Here is a 21,963-nt window from a genome sequence, read left to right on the forward strand (position 1 = left end):
TCTTAATGCCAACTAAGTATCGTAAGTAAATTGATCCCGGTTGTTCGATCAATCATTTGATAACAAGAGTTATTCTTTAATAAATGATCACTGTGAGTGACCGTCAGTCATAAGGAAATTTGTTTTGGGGGGTTCAATTCTCCTGTCCACGGCCTTATTGGATGATTCCTCATGCTATTTTAGTGTTGTTAATCTTGTCTCTATGCAATACATCCGATAATAGGTGAGATTGAGAAAGAATGGCGACAAAGAAGAAGGTGAGAGGAGTGGAATTTGTCAAAAGGAGAGCACGATAACAGAAGGGAGAGAGCCTCAGCGTGAACTGGTAGGGGGAGATGAGAGACATTGAGAGGGTGAAATTATCAATGCCCTACTTTTGGGGTGTTCTATATTTATTATTAAAAAAATAATATCCAACCAAAAGCCAATTTCCTTAACAATAAAAAATATGAATTTGTTAGAGAAAATGACAAAGACTTCTTAAAACTCACCTAACAAAGCGACTGATTAATTTTAGGGCCCGTTTGGATACCCCTTGCATTTGGATTTGGAGGTGAATTTGGATTTCTAAATCCAAATTCGGCGTTTGACAAGCCTTTATGTCATATGGATTTGGATTTGAGTGAAATCCACAAGATTTACAAATTCCTAATGTTAGTGTAATTTTTTGGATTTATAAATCCTTTCTGCGAGAGGTTATTTATAAATCTAAATTTGACCCGTAAGGGGTTAAAATGACCACCATACACCAAAAAAGTATTAAATGACTTAAGTACCAACATAACAATAAAAACTGATCAAAATACACCGTATTAGGTAAAATGACTAGAAAATCCCTGAGTCAGGCAAAATGACTGAAATACCCCTATTCCAGGTAAAAATGACAAAATAACTCCGAGTCGTGCAAAATTACTAAATACCCTTATGATATAAAAATGATCAAAATAACCTCATACAGGGTAAAAGGACTAGAATACCCCAATATCATGAAAAATTACTAAAATACACCTAGATCAAGTAAAAATGACCCATGACTCATAAAAAATGACTAAAATGACTAAAAATACCATCATGAGATAAAAATGATAAAAATACCCCATATTAGGTAGAATGACTAGAAATACCTCTATATCAGGTAAAAATGACAAAATACCCCCGAGTCGTGCAAAATAACTAAAATACCCTTATGACATAAAATGATCAAAATAACCTCAGATAGGGTAAAATGACTAAAATACCCCAAGATAATGAAAAATATCGAAATACTCCTATATCAAGTAAAAATGACCTATGGCTCATGAAAAATGACTAAAATAACTAAAATGACTAAAAATACTCTCATGAGATAAAAATGATAAAAAATGCGTCATATTAGGTAAAATGACTAGAATACTCCCGGGTCACGCAAAATGACCGGAATACACATATACCAGGTGAAAATGACCAAATACCCCGAGTCATGGAAAATGACTAAAACACCCTTATGACATAAAAATGATAAAAATACCCCCATATAGGGTAAAATGACTAGAATACACCTGGATCATGGAAAATGGCTGAAATGCCCCTATATCAAGTATTTTAGGGCTTTTTGGTTTTGTTAGATTTCAAATTCAAATCCAAAGAGCATCCAAACAAAAAAAATTAGATTTGAAATCCAAATCTATACGTGGTCATCCAAACGGCATTATTTATAAATTTGTGAATTTTAAAATTCTTGATTTCAAATCTATGGATTTTAGAAATCCAAATTCACCTCCAAATCCAAATCCAAGGGGTATCCAAATGGGCCCTTACGGTATTTTGAAATTAAACCCAAATTCTTGAAACCAAACTGACCACAAAATGCTCGATTGGCTTCTTCTAAGCAGGTTTTATATGATACATGGGCGTGTATTTCCTCTAAAATACAGTGTCTCAGAAGTACATTGGGCCCACCTATTTGGGTGATTGAAACCATTCATTTGGTATTCCTACTCTAAGATAGGCCATGCCCCAAAAAATCGTTTTCCACAGGATGATCTTAACCCTTTGATTTGAGGAATATTCTTAACTTTTTTTTTTCGTAACTTTTTGAGCTGTCCATTTTACACCATCTGTGTTGAAGGGTTAAGGCTACCCACGATGAGTATCAACATACTAATAAGGAAAACACTTCCAAAATAGGATATTTTTAGGGGAGTGATAAATCGACCCCCAAATATCTTAAACTGACTCCCTATTTCTCTTTCTGTCTTCTCTCTAACCTAGAGGAGATAGAAAGAGACATAGGAGGTCGAAGAGAAGAGAGAGAGAAATAGGGGGTCAGTGACAGAAAGAGACATAGGAGGTCGATTTAAGATATTTGGTATCGCTGCCCTTTTTTTTGGAAATTAAAGATGAAAGTGAAATTCATTTCCAGTGTTTCTTTGCATTTTGTGAGGATTTGAGCTCACTTCTTGTCTTCTTGCGCATGTGTCACAACATAGGTTTATATCTTTATTTTTCAAATGAAATCCCAATTTGCTAGCAACTCTCATGAATAAATTAGACCATATAGTAAGGTGGTGGCTCTTTGCTCTTGTTCACAATAATCTATATGCTCGTGTGTCATAAAATCTTTCGAAAGGGAACAAGTTAAGGGTAATCAGTACAAGAAAAGTAGAAAACTACATGTGCTACACACAAGTTACTCGTGCAAAAAATATGCATTTTTTATTACTATATTTTATGGAGTGTTAGTAGGATGTCGATATTGTCCTATGCGCATTGCATGTGGGATAGAGAGACGTTGCTTTATATCCATTATACCCCAATAAATTAAGACTATCATCTAATTCTAACATGAGATTTGCTAACACCCATCGCAAAAGGCATTTTGCACATGGTCTGTCGCACGTCAGAGCAGCCACACAGGCTCATTTTTCAGCAAATTTTGTCTTCATTCCGGAGGGTAACAAATGCCTTTTGCAATGGAAGCTAGCAAATCCCTTCTAACATTATTGATGCACAGTTTTGTAGTTGAATGTGAACAATTGCCTTTACTTAATTTAAAAAAAATAAAAATAAATAAGCATTTTGGATGTGAGGATTATAGCCGATTTGCATGCATTTTGGACAATAATAGATCCAAAGCAAGGTCTATCTGTTAAACAATCCAGATCAAATCAAAAGTGGGACCTACTAAGGATTGAGCCTCTAGCTCAATCATCAAGGCTTTGTTCTCCAACTTGGAGATCGGGGGGTTCAATCCCAGCTTACCTACCAAGAAAAAAGTGGGACCCACTGATGGCGTCTGAATCTGGGTCTACGATCGCGCGGTTGGTAGAGGGCCTCCGCGGGGTCTGCAATCACAAACAAAGGGGGTCAGGGGGTCCGGGGTGGGTCCCGGACGACCACTTCGACACCCAAGTTAGATCCTTCGACCAATCAATATAAAGGACAGCGAGAAGAGGAAGGGGTTTGATCAGGGTTACCAGGACCAAAACGCGGGTTCTTTTCGGGGTGGGAATGAGTGGGTCGGAGGGGACTAGCAGGGAGAGTATGATCAAGTTCCTAATCTCCTCTGTCGTTGCCTCGCCTCTTTTTCCGGTTGTTTTTGTGGAGCTGAGAATGGGGGAAACCTTTTCCGAGAATGTCCGGATCCCTTCCTTCTTTCCTTCCCTCCTTTTTAAAGGGAGGCGGGCGGGCCTTTTTATCATTATGGAAAGAAAACCATCCTTTGCGAGATTGGACCGTTCCTCGGCTTCGCCGGCGCGCGTGGCTTTGCTGGGTGTTTCCTTCCATAACTTGTGATGATGAGGCCTGGACGGCGGGGAAACGACACGTGTTGTGACCGTATGGTCTTGCCATTTTCCCACACCTTTCTTCATGATGATCTGTGCTTTATTTGTGCATGGACGACACGTGGCGATATCTGGGGGCGACGCCGTATTTGTGTCCCATCATAACTCCCCCTTACTCCTTTGGTCCATTGAATGGGCCAAGGGAGTAACGTTTCGTTCGAGCGACGTCATGATGAGGGCATTTATGAAGGCCCCGGAGTACGAGGAGACGTGTCGTTTTATTCGGCAGCCGTCCCCGAGAAGCGGTGGCGTCGTTAGGTGGGTCGCCTTGTTTCGAGGCGCCGGGTTTCCTTTTTCGAGTTTAAGAAAAGGAAATTATCCTGGCGTTTCGTTGTGGCTCTCCGTTCCCCCTTTTTCGTAGCAGGCGTTCTTTCGTGCTTTCTTTAATAACATGTCTGGTTCCCCTTCGCGAATCAGGGGCAAGGCCTATCTTCCCCAGGAATCGTCGAGTGACCCCGACTTGTCTTCTGATCCGGGGGAGGACCCCACGGCTAGTCGGAAGAAGGCTAGGAGGAATTTGGGCCCTTCTTCGGGCTTTCCCCCCTTCGCCTTTCCTCTTTGCCTAGGGAAGACAAGTCGTCTCGGTCCCGCGTTGCCAGGGAGTGGTCTTTTTTCTCTCGAGCCTATCACCAGGGAATGGAATTGCACGGCCGTGTTTCGAAGATGGGTAAGGAGATCGAGGACCTGAAGCGGGAGAACGAAGCTTTGCAGAAGAAAGTTCGCTTTCTCACTGAGCAGTTGTTTGAATATGAGGTGGACCCCCTGCTGGAGAGCTCCTGGGAGGAAGAGGGGAACTCTTCGGGAGAGGAGTCCTCTTCGGATTAGTTCCTGACCTTTCCTGTTTTTTCTACGTGCTTATCTTTCTGCCCCTTTCCTATCGGGGATTTTGGGGGCCTGCACGCCCTTGCTTTTGTTTCCTGATTTCCCTTTTTGTAGGCCTGTGGGCCAGGAGGGTGTGAATGGGCAATCTTTATGAATTTGTGCCGTGTCTCTTTTTATTGCTTTTTCTGTCTGTTTGATATAAATCATCTTGATTGTGAGGACTTGTGACGTTCTTGTCCGAACCTGCGAGGGATTCGGAGCCTTTTCCCGGTGTTTTTGATTTCCTTCACCTGTTGTGTTCGCGCGCCGTGGCCTCGCGCCAGGGCCACATGCCTGGGCGCGGGTTTTTCTTTAGTGGGGCTGAGGTCGGGCACCTCTGCTTGGTTTCCCGCCTCTGGGCCCCTCCCTCTCGTTTGGTGGGGAGGAGTCGGAGGTGCTTTGTGGTGGTGAGGTTTGGCCGTATGGGTGTATGGGTGACACGCGGCAAAAGTTGAGAGCGGCGTCGTTTTTTATGTCTCATCATAATACTACCTTTGGTCCCTTGACTGGTCCAAGGGAGCAGGCTTGTTTACCAGGTTAAGGAATATCGTGACGAAAGCATTTATGGGGGCCTTGGGATGCGAGAGGACGTGCTGTTTCGTCCAGCGGCTCCTTCCCGAGGAACTGCGGTGACATTATGTGGTGCCGGTTGGCCATCAAATGGGCAACCGACACGCGTAGGCGAGTCGCTTCGAATTCCTGCCCATGGGTCTTTCATAGGGTTTATAAGGAGCGAGTTCTTCTGCTTTGTAGGCATATTACCCTTCCGTCTCTTTTCCCTTCTTTGCTTTTTTTCGGCCTTTCTTCGGGCTCGTAGGAGATGTCGTCGTCTTTCCAGGGTCTCTCTATAAGTGGTGGGGGGAGAGTTGCTACCGAGGGAAGTCCTCCCAGCAGTCCCGAGATTAATCCCGACGGGTTGGGGCCTCGGCAAACGATTCTTGAGAGGAACCCGCCTCCAGGGCTTTCCCCGCGCTCTCCCCTTCTTCCCCTTTATGAGAGGGAGTCCCATGAAGCTTTTGCTCATCGCCACCGGTCGTTCTTCTCTCATGTCCATCGTAGGGAAATGACGGTTTGTAGCCGGATGATCGACATGGATCAGGAGATTGCGGCCTTGCGGGCGGAGAATGATTTGTTGAGGAATCGGGTGCGGTGGCTAAATGACCAGACCCGATTTGCTAGGAGTCGGCGTTGGGGGAGCTCTTCGGAGGAGGAGCAGAGTGATAAGAAGCTTTCCGATTCGGAAAATTCTTTCAGCGGCCAGTCGCTCTGAGCTGGAGGCGGCGGGATGAGCAAGATTTTGGAGGAAGCCTCCCCCTTTTTCTTTTTTTCTTTTTTTGTTGTTGGGGCCTGGGCCTGCGTGCCTTTTTGTTTTTGCTCACTTATCTGTGTAGGCCCGTGGGCCAGAATGAAGTAGTTTATGAATGGTTCTTTTTTCGGTTTTTTACGACTTGCCTCTTATGTTTGCTTTCCCACGCCATCCGAGCCCTTTCCGCGGTGCTTGGCATTTTTTCGTCTGGCGGCATTGTGTGTCGGGCCCTAGTGACTTGCTCTGAGCCTTTCTTGGCCGTACGCGGTATTTCCTATCTTGCGGATTCGTATGCCGGCCTATTGTGACGGGGTCTGAATCTTTTGCTATCGCCTGTCGCCTTTTCCATCCCATGGATTTGTATGCCGGGCCCTTGTCAAGGGTCCCGAGCCCTTTGCCATCGTACGTGGCCTTTTCCATCTTGTGGATTTGTATACCGGGCCCTTGTGAAGGGTCCCGAGCCCTTTGCCATCGTACGTGGCCTTTTTCATCTGGTGGATTTGTATGCCGGCCCCTTGTGACGGGGTCTGAATCTTCTGCTATCACACGTCGCCTTTTCCATCCCGTGGATTTGTATGCCGGGCCCTTGTGAAGGGTCCCGAGCCTTTGCCATCGTACGTGGGGAGGATTTAGGGATGGCTTGCTGGGGAATCACTCAGCGGTAGGGGTAGTGATGTCTTTTCAGCATGGCGCTTCGACTTTTGGCGGTTCCCTTGAGTTTCCCAATCGGCGCCACGTGTGCGCGTCCCATCGGGTTAGAAAGGAAGGGAGATCAATCGACGCGTGTCGAAACCCTAGCCCTTTTTTAAAGCCTTTTTGGGGATTTCATTCTTTGTCTTATTTCTTCGTCTTCCTCGGGTGAAACGGGTTTTCTTCCGCGGCGATTTTTCTGCGTATTGCTCTTCACCAACCTTCTTCCGGTGAGTTCTGTGTCTTTTATTTCATTCGACATTTAATAGTTTACGATGTCTGTCGCGACTGTTCCTCAGAGTCCCTCTTCTGAGTCGGTAGAAGTAGTGGAGAGGGCTCCGCCAAGAAAAAGGAGGCGGTTGTTTGTGGAGGGAGGGGGCGGCGACTCTCGAGACGTGTGGCAGCCTACAGAGTTGAAAGATAGCTCCGGGGCTTCTGGGTCATCGGTGGGGGCCGCTCCTTTGGAATCTCCTGCTCGAGTTTCTTCTGCTCGTGAGGCGGAGATTAGGGACATCCGGTCTAGTGCCGTTATTCGTCCCGGTCGGGTGACGTGTTTCAGGAATACCTTGGGAGAAGGGGGGGCGGAGAAGGTTAGGAGGGAGTTTCACATTCTCGATCGTTACGGGATTAGGGTTCCATCCTTTGCAGAGGGGGTGTGTGAAGGTACCACGGAGGAGGATGTAGCTTTCTACGTGGAGGCTTTTCGGGCGGGGGTTAGGTTCCCGCTCTTGGGCATTATAGTAGAGGCCCTTGAGTTTTACCGGGTGGCCCCCTCCCAACTGGCGCCTAATAGTTGGCGCACTCTCTTGGCCTTTGTGGCCAAGGCGGGTCTTTACAAGGTTCAGCCTACCCTTCCGCTGCTCCGGGCCTGCGTTGCCCTTAGCCCATTGGTGAAGGGGGAGGACAACTGGTTATATCTGACCCAGCGTCCTCAGGTGAAAATTGCGGCGAACTTGCCTTCTTCCATCAAAAAGTGGAAGGAGGAGTATGTGTTCATCACTCCTCCATCGGACGTTGATTGGGACTTTCCTCGCTCTTGGAGGCGCTCCGTTGAGTGGCGAAGGAAGTCCCTCCCCGACGAGTCTGATTACAGCAAGTTTGACTTGGGGAAGCTCGCCTCTGGGGAGGCTATTGATGTTTCCGAGTTTAGATGGGAAAGGGGCCTGAAGAGGCTCGGTTTGCTGAGAGCTGTGGAGAGGAGGGCCCGTTGTATGGGCGAGGGAACGGGGGAGAGTTCCGCCAGCTATCGCGGTGAGCCCCCCCTTTTTTTTTTTTATTGTTGTTTCCCTTTGTTCTGAGCGGTTGTTGTTCTCCTGTTTTTGGCAGAAGGTATGTCTTATTCCGGTGGCGCTGGTAAGGGGAAGGGGGTTGCGGCGGCGATAAAGGGTCCGGCGAGCCGCAAGAAGATCCCTTCTGATTTTATGGCCGCGGCCAGGCTTGGCCGGTCGCAAGCGAGGCTTCCGGCATCCGTGCCTTCCAGCCCCTCTGGTCGAGCGGCCGGAGAAAAGGGGGCGGCTAGGTATTCTCCTCCGGAGTCGGAGCCTTCCGCTAAGAGGGTTGTCCCTTTAGGCGCTCGACAGGGAGATACTAGTCGTGCGGCGCATCCTCCTGCCTTCTCGGAGGACGTGCCAAGTCGGATGGAGGGGGCGGTTATGACCAAGCTTCTTCTGGAGCGGGTGGAACTTCCGTTGCAGTGCTTCCAGGTGCGAGGAGAGCTGTTTAAACCTGACTGGAAGATTGGCGTTGAAGATAGCGTTCTCGCGAATCCCCGGGTTGGGGTGGAGCTAGGGGTGACAACCGCTCTTCCTGGCGACGAGGCTAAGTTGGAGGGCTTCGATCGTAGGGCCCTGGGGGCTCAGTACTTTCAATCAACATCTTGCGTAAGTACCGGGTGACCGGTTTTTCTGATTGTACTTTTCTCTCTCTTTTTTTTTTGAGATCGTACGTTGGAAATTTTCTGATGGCTTGCTTTTGCAGTCCCAAAGCTATGCCAGGAGGATGGTGCAGTGCCTGCTCGAGGATGAGGCTCAGATAGGTGCTTTTGGGGAGCGAGTCCGGCAGCTGAGTGAGGACTTGGACAAAGCCCGGGCGGAGAAAGCGGCCTTTGATGATACTGTTGCTCGACTCCGGAAAGACCTCCGGACAACCATGGAAGGGAGAAGCCGTGCGACGGACAAATTGGCGGTGGCTCGACGAACGCATGCCAGGGAACTAGCGAAGGCGCAGGAGGAATGGCGCGACTCTGAGGAGTTTCTCAAGGCTGCGGTCGTGTTCAGCGTGGACGTTGAGATAGACGCATTTGCTGAATGCCAGCGGCGTGTCCGCGAGGTCGATCCTTCCTTCCCCCTTGACAAGCTGATGCATGAGGCTGAGGGAGGCGCTCCGGAGGGTCTTTCGCCGGTACCGGTGGAAGTACCGGGGTCGGCCGAGGAGGAGGTGGCTGCCTTGGTAGATCCTGTAGTTGCCGAGACTTCTGAGGGGGCTCAGTAATGTTCGGATGCCTCGAGAAGTTTGCTCTCTCTCTTTTTGGGTCTTATTGACGTATTTGGTCTGTAATAACATTTGAACTATCTTTCTTTCCTTTATATATGATGTGCCGCGAGCTCTTTGAGCTTTCGGTATTGCTCTTCGGGCTATTTGAGTTGTGATCTTTGTTGGCGAGGGTACTCCTAGTGCACCCCGTAGGGCGTCTTTTTTTTTATATGGAAGGACTATCTTCCCCTCGAGTGATCAGTTCGGGGTTAATGGGTCCCGCCTGCCCTTAAAGGGGAGGTCTTTTTTTTCATGGGGAGTATTTTAGGGTATTCTCGGGAGGATCGGCCCTGATGCTACCTCTGTCCCACTCCCTGTCTTTCTTTTTTTCACGGGGAGAGTTTTAGGGTATCTTTGGGGGGGTGGCTCCGATGGTACCTCTGTCTCACTCCCTGTCTTCTTTCGGGTCCCTTATTTATCATGGGCCGGAAAGTGGAGATGCGTATGGCTTAGGTAGAAACGTTATTCCATTGATTTGTTAAGGAGGAAAATACATCTTTGCTTCTAGAAACACAAAAGAGAAACAAACAAAACACTCGTCATACTTTTAAAGGAAAACACGGAACTTACCCCATCTTTTGACTGGTAAAACTCTCAGAGGTTGTCCATGCTCCAACTTCGAGGGACTGGGGTCCCGTCGAGGCGTTCTAGTTGGTAGGCCCCGGGGCGGAGTGCCCGAACGACCCTGTATGGTCCTTCCCATTTAGGTGCGAGTTTTCCAGTGTTGCGGGGGTCGGATACCTCCGCCCGTCGTAGTACTAGGTCTCCGGGCTTTACCGAGCGCTTTTTTACTCGGGCGTTGTAGTACCGTGCCACTCTTTGCTGGTAGGAGGCGGTTCGGAGGAGGGCCTGCTCTCTTTTTTTGAGCACGAGATCGAGAGTGTTCCGGAGGAGTTCGGAATTTTCCTGTTCGTCATAATTCTCCGTGCGGAAGCTGGAGAGGCCGATTTCTAGCGGAATGACCGCTTCGGCCCCGAAGGTTTAAGCTAAAGGGGATTCTCTAGTCGCGGTCCGCGGCGTTGTTCGATAGGCCCAGAGGACGCTAGGGAGCGCCCCTACCCAGTTTTTCCCTGCTTCTCCCAATCGCTTCTTGAGGCTCTGAAGCAAGATCCTGTTAGTTACCTCTACCTGCCCGTTGGCCTGCGGGTGTGCTACGGAGGCGAAACGGTGTTCGATGCTTAGGTTATCGCAGAATCTGCTGAATTCAGCACTTGCGAACTGGGGACCGTTGTCCGTCACAAGTGTCTTTGGAATGCCGAAACGGCAGACCACGTCGTGATAAAAGAACTTCTCCGTCGCTTTCGAATTGGGTTTTGCCACGGCTTTGACCTCGACCCATTTGGTGAAGTAGTCGATGGCGACGTACAACATTGTATGCCCCCCAGGGGCTTTTGGGAAGGGTCTGAGTAGATCCATGCCCCACATGACGAAAGGCAGGGGCCCTGCCATTGCGGTGTATGGTGTGGCCGGTTGGCGGGGGGTGGTCGCGTACCTTTGGCATGGGCTGCAGTTTTTGACAAACTCCTTGGCGTCCCTGAGGATCGTAGGCTAGAAGTAGCCGTGCCTCACGATTTTCTGAGCCAGAGTCCTGTCGCCTCCGTGGTCTCCGCAGATTCCTTCATGTACTTCTCGTAGCGCTTACTCTGATTCGAAGGGCACCAGGTATCGGAGATACAGCCATGTGTATGACCGTTTGTAGAGCCTGGGCCCGTGGACCACGTAGTGGGCCGCTCTTGCGGTTAGGCGTCGGGCTTCCAGCTTATCTGCGGGCAGTATCCCGTCTTTCAGGTATCGCATGATGGGGTCCATCCAGTTTGGTCCAGGTGGAATCTCCAAAACTTGCACCTCGTCGATGCTGGGGTGGGGCAGTATTTCTGTGAGCACGGTGGCGAAGTCATGAGTCTCTTCGGTGGCCATTTTCGACAATGCATCCGCTCGATTGTTCATGTCTCGCGGTACCTGGAGGATCTCTACCTCTCCCATTCCCTGCAGCTTTTCTTTTACCTTCTGGAGGTATCTCTTCATTCTGAAGTCCTTGGCTTCGTATATTCCGTTCACTTGGTTGACGACGAGCTGGGAGTCGCTATGGACTTTTAATTTTCCCGCGCCGAGCTCTGTGGCTAGACTTAGCCCTGCCAATAAGGCTTCGTATTCGGCCTCGTTGTTGGAGGCTTTGAAATCTAGCCGGAGGGCGTATTCCAGCATGAATCCTTCTGGGCCGCGGAGGACCACTCCCGCCCCGTGCCCTGTTTTGCCTGCTGAGCCGTCAACGTGCAGGGTCCAGTGAATCTCCTGGCTCTGTTCCGCTGAGCTTGGCGCCATGTCTTCGCGAGCCGTCTGTTCGGTGGGGCGCTCGTTATTTTCCATTATTGCTGGTTCTGCTGCCGGGGCCGTAGATTCCACTATAAAGTCATCAAGAAGGGCTTGGGATTTAATAGCCGGCCTCGGTCGGACCTCTATGTCGAATTCTCACAACTCGACGGCCCAACTTACCATCCTGCCCGAGGTCTCTGGTTTTTGGAGAATTTTCCTCAGGGGTTGGTCGGTCAAAAGCACAATGGGGTGAGCCTGGAAGTAGGGGCGGAGCTTCCGGGCGGTGCTGACGACTGCGAGGGCGAATTTCTCTATGTTTAGGTACCGGACCTCCGCGCCGTGGAGAGTCTTGCTCACGTAGTACACCGGGTGCTCCTTCTTGTCGCTTTGCTTGGCCAACACCGCACTCACCGCCGTGGGGCTGATGGCCAGATACAAAAATAGTTCTTCCCCCGGCTCGGGTTTGGCGAGTACGGGTGGTGTCTGAAGGTATTGCTTCAAGGCGTCGAAGGCTTCTTGGCAGGCCGGGGTCCATTCGAATTCTCGTATATTTTTTAGCTATTTGAAGAAGGGCTGGCATTTTTCTGCCGACTTGGGCATGAATCGGCTGAGGGCGGTGATTCGCCCTGCGAGCCTCTGTACTTCTACCGCCTTCGTAGGGGGCTCCATGTCTAGGATGGCCTGGATCTTTTCGGGGTTGGCCTCGATCCCTCTCTAGCTAACCATGAACCCTAAGAACTTTCCGGAAGTTACTCCGAAGGCGCATTTGGCGGGGTTCAGCTTCATCCGAGCTCGCCGCAGGGTGTTGAAAGTTTCCTGAAGGTCGGAGATGTGCTTGGAGGCTTCCAGACTTTTCACCAGCATGTCGTCTACATACACTTCTACGTTCCTTCCGATTTGTGCCCGGAATAGCTTATTTACGAGCCGCTGGTAGGTGGCGCCCGCGTTTTTTAACCCAAAGGGCATAACGGTGTAACAGTAGACGCCCTGATCGGTAATGAACGCTGTTTTTGGGATGTCTGGCTCGTGCATTTTCACCTGATTGTAACCCGAGAATGCATCCAAGAAGGTGAGGAGTTCGTGTCTGGATGTGGCGTCGATGAGTTGGTCTATACGCGGGAGGGGGTAGGGGTCCTTTGGGCAGGCCCGGTTTAGGTCTGTAAAGTCTATACAGGCCCGCCAGCCTCCACTAGCTTTTTTGACCATGACGACGTTAGACAGCCACTCGGGGTACTGAATTTCTCTGATGAACCCGGCTTGTAGCAGCTTCTCCACTTCGGCCTTTATGTGAGTTTGACGTTCTACCGCGAAGTTCCTCTTTTTCTGTCGGACGGGTTTAAGGGCTGGGTTCACGTTTAACTTGTGAACGGCCAACTCCTTGGGTATCCCGGGCATGTCCTTAGCGGACCATGTGAACATGTCTTTGTTTGTTCTGAGGAAGTTGATCATCTGGTCTCGCAGGGGGCCTTTCAGTAGGGAACTGATCCGGACTTGTCTCTCCGGCTGATCTTGGGCTATGGGGATCGAGTCTAGCTCCTCGGCGGGATCTCCTCTGATTGTGCGGGCCCGCTGCCGGGGATCTTCACTACCGATCGTGAAGTTTTCGGCCGGGGCATTGGTCCCTCTCAGGCTTGCTGCGTAGCACTGGCGTGCTATCATTTGCTGTCCCCGGACCTCCCTTACTCCGGTCGGAGTGGGGAATTTCATCTTGAGGTGGGGGGTGGAGACTACTGCTCTCAAATCTCTTAGAGCGGGGCGCCCAATAATAGCGCTGTAAGTGAAAGGTATATCCACAACCATGAAGGTGGTCAGGATGGTCTTTTCGAGGAAGTACGTCCCGAAAGTCACGGGTAAGTCAATTTTGCCATTGACCCGCAGGGTGCCCCGGAGGACCCGTAGATGGAATACTCTGCGGGTCCAAGCCTGTCTTGGCCCAGTTTCATTTCTTCGAAGGTTCCGAGGTGCAATACGTTGACGGAGCTTCCCGTGTCAACCAAAATCTTTCCTATGTCGAAGTTGGCGACGACTAGCTTGACGACCAGTGCATCGTCGTGCGGGACCTGTAGCCCGTCGAGGTCTTCGTTGGAAAAAGTGATGATCTGGTCTTGTCGGGGTGGATTTGCTCGGGCCTTTTTGGAAGGCATATCCATGGAGAACACCCGCTCTGCGTATGCTCGCCGACCAGTTGTTGTCGGCCCTCCCGCTGCCGGTCCTCCCGCGATGATATTGATTTTTCCTATGATGGTAGGCGGCTGTTCGCGGGCCTACGGTTGTTCGGGGGGCTCGTCTTTCCGGGGGCGCTGGTGGCGGTGTGCGTCATGCCTGCTGCGGGATCGACGTCTGCTTCGGGAGCGATGCCTGCTCGGGGATCGGTGCCGGCTAGTGGATCGGCGGCGGCCACTGGACCAACGCCTATCGAGTGACCGACGCCTGCCTCTGGGCTCGTCGGGTGGATGCTGGACCTCACGCGAACTTTCGCCAGGGCTCCTGAGATATTGATTTAGGTGTCCTTCTTCGGCCAGCTTTTCCAGCTGGAGGCGGAGGTGGAAGCAATGGTAAGTTTCGTGGTCGTGGTCCCCGTGGAATTCGCAGAACTTTTTGGTGGACCGCTTCTTTGGGTCCGTGGCCATTCGCTTGGGGGGGTCAGGAGACCCTGATCTCTGATGGCTAGTAGGACATGGGAGAGGGGAACCTTTAGTGGGGCGCTTCCCAGTCTTTCGAAGACGGGGATGGGGTTCCGGCTCGCCTGTTTCTCCTCGGCCCTCGGCCTCAGGATCCTTCGGCCGTCGTTGTTTTTTCTTTCATCGGGGCCGGGCTGGTTCCGCTCTCGGGCGCAGGCTTCTTCTGCCCGTACGAACTTGTCAGCCTTGGATTCAAGTTCCTGTAGGTCCCGTGGCGGCTTGAGGGTGAGATGCAGCTTGAGATTCGGATCGGTGGTGGCATGCTTTAGTGTGGCGACCGCTATTTGGACGTTCATGTTAGAAAGTTGGGCCAATTCGGCGTTGAATTTTAACATGAAGTCTCTTAGGGTCTCGTTTCTTCCCTTCCGGAGGGCTAAGAGGGCGTCCGCTGGATCATGACGGAGGCGGTTGTTGGCGAACCTTGCGTTGAACTTCCTCCCGAATTCGTGGAAGGATGCGATGGAGTCGGGCTCCAATCTCATGTACCAGTCGTTAGCGGTTTTTCTTAACAGGGAGGCAAAGGCTCTGCACATGAATCCGTCCGACGCGCCTCGGAGCGTCATTACCCTTTTGAAGGTTTGGAGGAACTCGAGGGGGTCCGTGCTTCCATCGTACAGACCGAAGCGGGAGAGGTCTATGCCTGCTTCTGCTGGGGTTTTTAAGACCTCCGAGGTGAATGGGGATGCCGTTTCCCTCTCCCATTCGTCGAGGATGCCGTGGGCGTAGGGCTTTTTCATTTCCAGTTTTACCTCTCGGATTTGCCTCTGCAGGTCGGCTATCGGATCCGTGCTGGGTGGTTGCGCTGAGGTTGCTACTTCTTCCGCCCGTGCCGGGGGCGGTTCCTGGATGACGCTCCCCAGGCTGTTCCTCGTCGCCTTCGGCATAGGCTTCCGTCTGGTCCCACGTTGTCAGGGGCCTCCCCGGAGCCGGAGGGTTCGGCGGGGGCAAGCGTTGGAGTAGTTCTCGGCGGAGTTCGTTGAACATTTTCATGGTGGGGACCATCTGCGGTGTGCTGAAGGAGGGCTGGTGTCTGCCCGAGAGCGGTGAGTTGGGCTCCCAGGAGCTTGAGGTGTGGGTTTGTACGCGTTGAGCTTGGCTCCTAGTCATTACCCCTATTTCTTGCTGTTGGGTGTGGTTTCTCATCACCATAAGGCGTTCAGTACTCGACGAGTCCCACGGATGGCGCCAATATGATGGCGTCTGAATCCGGGTCTGCGATCGCGCGGTTGGTAGAGGGCCTCCGCGGGGTCTGCAATCACAAACAAAGGGGGTCAGGGGGTCCGAGGTGGGTCTCGGACGACCACTTCGATACCCAAGTCAGATCCTTCGACCAATCAATATAAAGGACATCGAGAAGAGGAAGGGGTTTGATCAGGGTTACCAGGACCAAAACGCGGGTTCTTTTCGGGATGGGAATGAGTGGGTCGGAGGGGACTAGCAGGGAGAGTAGGATCATGTTCCTAATCTCCTCTGTCGTTGCCTCACCTCTTTTTCCGGTTGTTTTTGTGGAGCTGAGAATGGGGGAATCCTTTTCCGAGAATGTCCGGATCCCTTCCTTCTTTCCTTCCCTCCTTTTTAAAGGGAGGCGGGCGGACCTTTTTATTATTATGGAAAGGAAACCATCCTTTGCGAGATTGGGCCGTTCCCTGCTTCGCCGGCGCGCATGGCTTTGCCGGGTGTTTCCTTCCATAACTTGTGATGATGAGGCCTGGACGGCGGGGAAACGACACGTGTTGTGACCGTATGGTTTTGCCATTTTCCCCACCTTTCTTCATGATGATCTGTGCTTTATTTGTGCATGAACGACACGTGGCAATATCTGGGGGCGACGCCGTATTTGTGTCCCATCACCCACTATATGGTATTGGTGCCTTAAGTATTCCTCACGATATTTAATAGCTACCCAGTAATTTAAATTTATTAGGTATTTAATATTTATAGAGAAATTTGATAACTATAAAAAAATTAACACATGTAAGGTATTCAATAGTTAAAGGATACACTACATTTTTATGGTCTCCCCCTCTGCACACACAAAAAGGGGAAATAGACAATAACCAAAAGTTGTTATCATCCTACAACTAAAGGCGTGAGACTGATGTCAATTTGTTCTGTGTAACTAAATTTCATGGAACCCTGATTTACCAAGTGTGAGAGAGGGGCAAAGAGGTGGGCTAGAAAGAGAGGTTTAAAGGGGTGGTAAGTGAGGAGAGCATGTGATGGGACTGGAAAACAAGAAAAATTTTAAAAATAAATAACTACATAAAATAAAGATTTTTTCCCCTCTTATTCCTAAACACATCTCATGCTCTTGTCACTTATCTCCCTATCAAATGTCTCTCACCAGACCTCTATGCCTCCCTCCAGTGGTAAACAAATATTCCATGATTGCCGAACTTGGACTAGATTTTTTGGTGTAAATGTCCCAAACCATATAAGAGGACACGTGGTAGATAATACGAAGATACACTCTAGATTTATGTCTAACTAGTCTAGAAATATATGTCTATTCTTAGGAAACGTACCCCAAAACTTCATGAAACAACTTGCTAGATAAAATGACAAGAAAAACCTTTCTCCTATCTTCCATAAAAATACATAAACTGAACTCACCTGCCCTTGAGCCCAATTTGGCAGCTTCTCTAAAAAGAAAAGGGAGAGAGCCATGTAGAAAGAGTACATCCCCCCACCCATCCCTATTCTTTTTAAGGCGTGAAGCAGAGAAAAATAGGGGCCCCTTCTGCTTCTCCTTCCTCTCCTTAAAATCCCTCTCGAGCCCTCCGCCACTCTTCCACCTCTTTTCGACATCAAATCTTTCGGACACCCATCTCCCAAAAATCGATTTTTTCTCTATAAATACCCATCCCTTGTCATCTCTCTAACCTTTAAACCCTCGGTTCCATGAAAACTAAAACAGGAAACACCCATTTAGAGCCCATGGACAGAAGAAGATTCCAAGCTGTTGAAGGTAACAAAGATAAAAAATTTCCTTCTTCCAATATAGATTTTCAATGGAATAATCTCCAACAAGATTGTTTTTCCCCCGGTGGCCTGTTCGCGAGCGTTGGACAGATGGGTGTCGGGTTAGGCGGCATTTCGCCCAACTCTTCGAATCCGAGAGACGAAGGAGGGAAGCTTCAAGGCTCCGATTTCTATCTGAAATATATATCGGCGCCCGAATTTGGTGTCAGGATTGTGGGGATTCCTTCAGAGATTGGAAAGATTGCCGAGGACTTAGGGTTGAAGAAGGGGAAGATTTGTGTTTCAAAGATTAGGTTAAAGGTTAAAAATCCTTCATTGAGGAGGTTGATCAGCGGCGCAATTGCTGGGGCATTTTCGCGCACCGCGGTGGCTCCGTTGGAGACAATAAGGACGCATTTGATGGTTGGGAGTAGTGGGCACTCAACAGTGGAAGTGTTTCAGAGTATTATGAAGACTGATGGATGGCCTGGATTGTTTAGGGGTAATTTAGTTAATGTTATTCGTGTTGCGCCGAGCAAGGCCATAGAGGTGGGTGGTGGTAAACATTTTCATCTTATTTCTTTTATTTGGTTCGGTTAATTGATTCCTTCTGTGCTGACTATCTTGTTCTGAGTATTCTCGGTTTAGTTATCTGGTTTGTTGTTGTTAGTTATTTTCCTCTCTCGCTCTCTCTCTCTCTCTCTCTGCTAATGATCTAATAGCAGGTAGAGGTGGGTGGTAAACTGATTCATCTTTACTTATTTTATTTGGTTTTACATCTGTTATTGGTTCTTTCATGATTGTTATGATGGATTGATTCCTTCTATGTTCTCTGTCTTGTTCTTAGTATGCTTGCGTTGGTTATCCGGTTCATTGTTTTTAGTTATTTTCCTCTCTTCTTTTTTTCCTGCTAAAGATAATGGGTTGGCTTACTGATCCGCACAGGATTCCTTTTCTTACAGATATACTACTCTCTCTCTATCTGTGTGTGTGTGTGACTGTCTTGTTTTTTTTCCTGCTAAAGATAATGGGTTGGCTTACTGATCCACACATGATTCCTTTTCTTACAGATATACTACTCTCTCTCTCTCTCTCTCTCTCTCTTTGTGTGTGTGTGTGTGACTGTTTTGTTGTTGTTAGTTCTCTCTCTCTCTACTAATGATCTAATAGCAGGTAGACGTGGGTGATAAACTGATTGATCTTTACTTATTTTATTTGGATTTACATCTGTTATAGGTTCTTTCATGATTGTTATTGTTAGAAGGTGTATTATGTTCCCTTAAGGGTATAGTAGTCATATGTATGTTCTCTTTATATATATATACCAAGTAAGGGGAGTGGACTTCACTTCTTCTTTTTCTCTCTAATCTCTTCTCCTCTCAACATGGTATCAAAGCCCTAGGGGTTTTTGTGCCCTAGGGACCATTGCAGAAGCTCCCCTTCTCCTTCTTCTCTCCTCCCTCCCTCCACCACGCGCCACCCTACCTGACTCTCCACCCTCGCCCCACCCACCTCTCTCGCCCCAGCCCCTCTCTCGCCCACGCTTCCCACTCGCCCCAGCCCTCTTTTTCCCGCCCCTGCTCCTCCTCCTCCCACGCCCACTCTCTCCCGCCCCAGCCTCTCTCTTCCACCCCAATCTCTTTCTCTTTCTTCCCATTTTCACCCTCCCCTTCATTTCCCTCATCAAAACCCTAAAATTTCCCTACTAATCCCATTTCCTATCCCTTATAAATCCTTAAATCCCTAACCCTCTCACCCTAAGTTTCTAACCCTCTTTCTCTCTATGGTCTAAATTTCTTCCGCCCATCTTTTCTTCTTTGTTCGCGACTCCGATCGTTCATCTTCTCCATTTATGCCCTAGTGGCCCTATTATGTCTTCTTTTTCTCCTCTCATTCGTCGGAGTCGCGCCACATTCTCTCACCACACATAGTGGTCTCTTTATGCCCTAGAGGCCTTCTCATTTCTCTTCTCCCTTACTTTGCCGTCGTGTGTTATCTATTTCACCTTCGTTCCTTCTATGGATCCTCCTACTGTAGACAATCTCTCTCTCGGGCAAACCCCTTTCGACGGGTGTCCCTCTCACACACACGGCCTCTTCTTCTTCTATCCCTCTTTCCTCTTCATTGGGTGATACCTTCCTCTCCATGACCACGGTCAAGCTTGATGGTTCCAATTACGTGAATTTGAAAGTGGCCCTGGAAGTGTATCTTATTGCCAAACGCAAGGTCTACACCATACACCGTGATCCTCCTGCGGCTTCGGATCCCACCTATGAGCAGTGGGAAACGGATGATGCTCATATCCGTAGTTTACTCTGGCAGAGTATGATCCCACATATTTCTGGGACTATGATGCAGCTTCTGACTGCAAAGAGGATTTGGGATCATACGTCGGTTATGTTTTCCGGCGTGGGTAACCTCTCCCGCATTTGTGCCACCTATTCTGAGTGGATGCATCTTCGGCGTGGTGACACCCCTCTTTCTACATACTACAGCCAGTTTGTCTCTCACTGTCAGCAGCTCGACGTCTTCATGCCTTTGACTACTGACTTGGCCATCGCCGCTCGACAGCAGGATCAGCTCCGAGTAGTCCAATTCCTTGAGACCTTGGGCCCCGAGTTTAGGTCTTTTCGCCAGCAGATTTATGGCTCTGGCACTATGCCTTCCCTCGAGGAGGTCTACCAGTGAGCTCAGCAGTGCCTAGGTGGCACCTCTCTTACTCTGTTTCTTTTGATCGTCCTGCTATGCTACAGCAGCTTATGCCACAGGTGATCGGCCTGCCTGTGGTGGTGGGATGGTTGGCCGCGGCCGTGACTTTAGCCTTGGCGGACGTACCACGGGTTCAGATTTCTCTGGTGGTAGGGGGTATAGTAGCCGCCCTCGTCCATATTGTTCACATTGCCGTCGCGAGGGCCACCGTGATGAGACCTGTTATGTGCTACACCCTGAGCGCCGCCCCTAGCAGCCATCTCATGCTGTCCGAGCAACGCATCTCTCTACTCTAGACGACTCTGACCTTCGAGCGTCTTCCTCCGAATCCAGCTCGGGCGTACCATCCTTCACTCAGGCCGACTATGATGAGCTTCAACGACTTCGCTTGGCCACTCGTTCTCCCAGTGTTGGCTTTGCACAGCCAGGTAGCACTCCTGCCTCTCTTCTCAGTAGCTCGAGCTCCTGGATCATCGATTCGGAAGCCTCGAATCATGTGACAGGTACTTTTCATCACTCAGTTCTTATAGCCCTCTTTCATCTCACTCTATGACCCTCGCTGATGGCCGCACTACTCCCATTTCTGGTACTGGGAGTACCTCTCCCTATCCTGGTCTACCCTCTTCTCTGTACTTTGTGTTCCCCAGTCTCCCTTTAACTTACTTTCAGTCAGTCAGCTCACTAAATCTCTTAACTCCTATGTCTCATTTTATCCATCTTACTGGTTATTTCAAGATCTTGCGATTGGGAGGACGCTTGGTAGAGGACGTGAGGTAGATGGGCTGTATCGTCTGGATGGTGTTCCCACCCGTACCATTTTATACAGCTCTGTTGATGCTTACTAGTGGCACTGCCGCCTTGGTCATCCATGCATTGAGCGCTTACGGCGCACCTCTATAGTTTCTGTTCCTATTCAGTCTTTTCAGTGCGAGGCCTGTGAACTTGGAAAACACCACCGTGTGTCTTTTCCCTCTAGGCTTGTTAGTCGGGCCTCACGCCCATTTGCTTTAGTGCACTCTGATGTATGGGGCCCATGAGAACTCCTTCTACTTTTGGATATAGATATTTTGTTGTTTTCATTGATGACTATTCTCGCATGACTTGGCTGTATTTGCTTCAAGATCGTTCTGAGGTTTTCTCTGCTTTTCGTACTTTTCATTCTGAGGTTACAAATCAGTTTGATTGTACCCTCAAATGCTTGCGTACAGATAATGCTAGAGAATATTTCTCCACTACCCATGGGTTTCAGGATTTTCTTTCCAGTCGGGGTATTATCCACCAGTCTTCCTGTGCTCACACCTCTCAGCAGAATAGTGTGGCTGAAAGGAAAATGCGATCTTTACTCGATGAGGCTCGCTCTCTTCTTATTCAGATGCGAGTTCCCAAGAGCTATTGGGGTGATGCCGTTCTTACTGCGTGCCACCTTGCCAACCGGCTTCCATCCTCGGTTCTTGGTGGCTCTTCCCCCTTTGCTGTGTTATACCCTGGTCATGATCCCTTTCCTATCATCTCTAGGGTCTTTGGGTGTGTGTGGTTTGTTCACTACCTTGGTCTTGGCTTTGATAAGCTGGACCCTCGGGCTGAGCGGTGCATCTTTCTTGGGTACTCCCGTACCCAGAAAGGTTATCACTGTTACAGTCCTTGCCTGCGTCGGTCCTTTGTGTCCGCCGATGTCACATTCTCCGAGTCCGAGTCCTACTTTGTATCTTCTCATAAGACTCCTTCCACAGTTCCTGACTCGGACCTTTCTCTTCCCCTCCCAGTCCTTCCGGCTTCTCTACTCTCCCCTCATGTATTGGTTTCTGAAACAACTCCTGTATGTGATCTCTCCTCTTCACTACAGGCTCCTGAGGCTACTGAGGTTCCTCATCCCGCTCCTATGCAGGCATATCCTCGTCGGCCGAGATCTATAGCTCATCCTCGTCGGCCGCGATCTACAGCTCATCCTCCTCCGCCCGCGCCATCGCCCTTGCAGCCGGAGCTCCCAGCCTCTACATCTTAGGTACCTATTTCAGATTCCACTTCCGATTCTCCCATTGCTTCTCGTACTCTCTCTCACAGTACTGCTCACCCCATTTCCTTTGTT

The 21,963-nt window shown here is 49.5% G+C and overlaps 1 protein-coding gene across 2 annotated transcripts in view; it reads left to right on the forward strand.

Annotated features, from left to right (window-relative positions):
- Nucleotides 1-16,808: 16,808 nt before the first annotated feature.
- Nucleotides 16,809-21,963, forward strand: part of LOC143845365 (adenine nucleotide transporter BT1, chloroplastic/mitochondrial-like) — a 43,258-nt gene continuing 38,103 nt past the window's right edge. Inside the window, exon 1 of one of the 2 annotated variants that reach the window (XM_077353677.1) lies at nt 16,809-17,717. In XM_077353677.1, the coding sequence (XP_077209792.1) occupies nt 17,109-17,717 (609 nt within the window). In that variant the 5' untranslated portion in view covers nt 16,809-17,108. The remainder of the gene's footprint in view (nt 17,718-21,963) is intronic. The other variant, XM_077353676.1, reaches the window with a different exon arrangement.

This window comes from Tasmannia lanceolata, unplaced genomic scaffold (genome assembly GCF_043159265.1).
Source record: "Tasmannia lanceolata isolate RefF3 unplaced genomic scaffold, GAP_Taslan_0.1 ptg000015l, whole genome shotgun sequence".
NCBI classification, from domain to species: domain Eukaryota; kingdom Viridiplantae; phylum Streptophyta; class Magnoliopsida; order Canellales; family Winteraceae; genus Tasmannia; species Tasmannia lanceolata.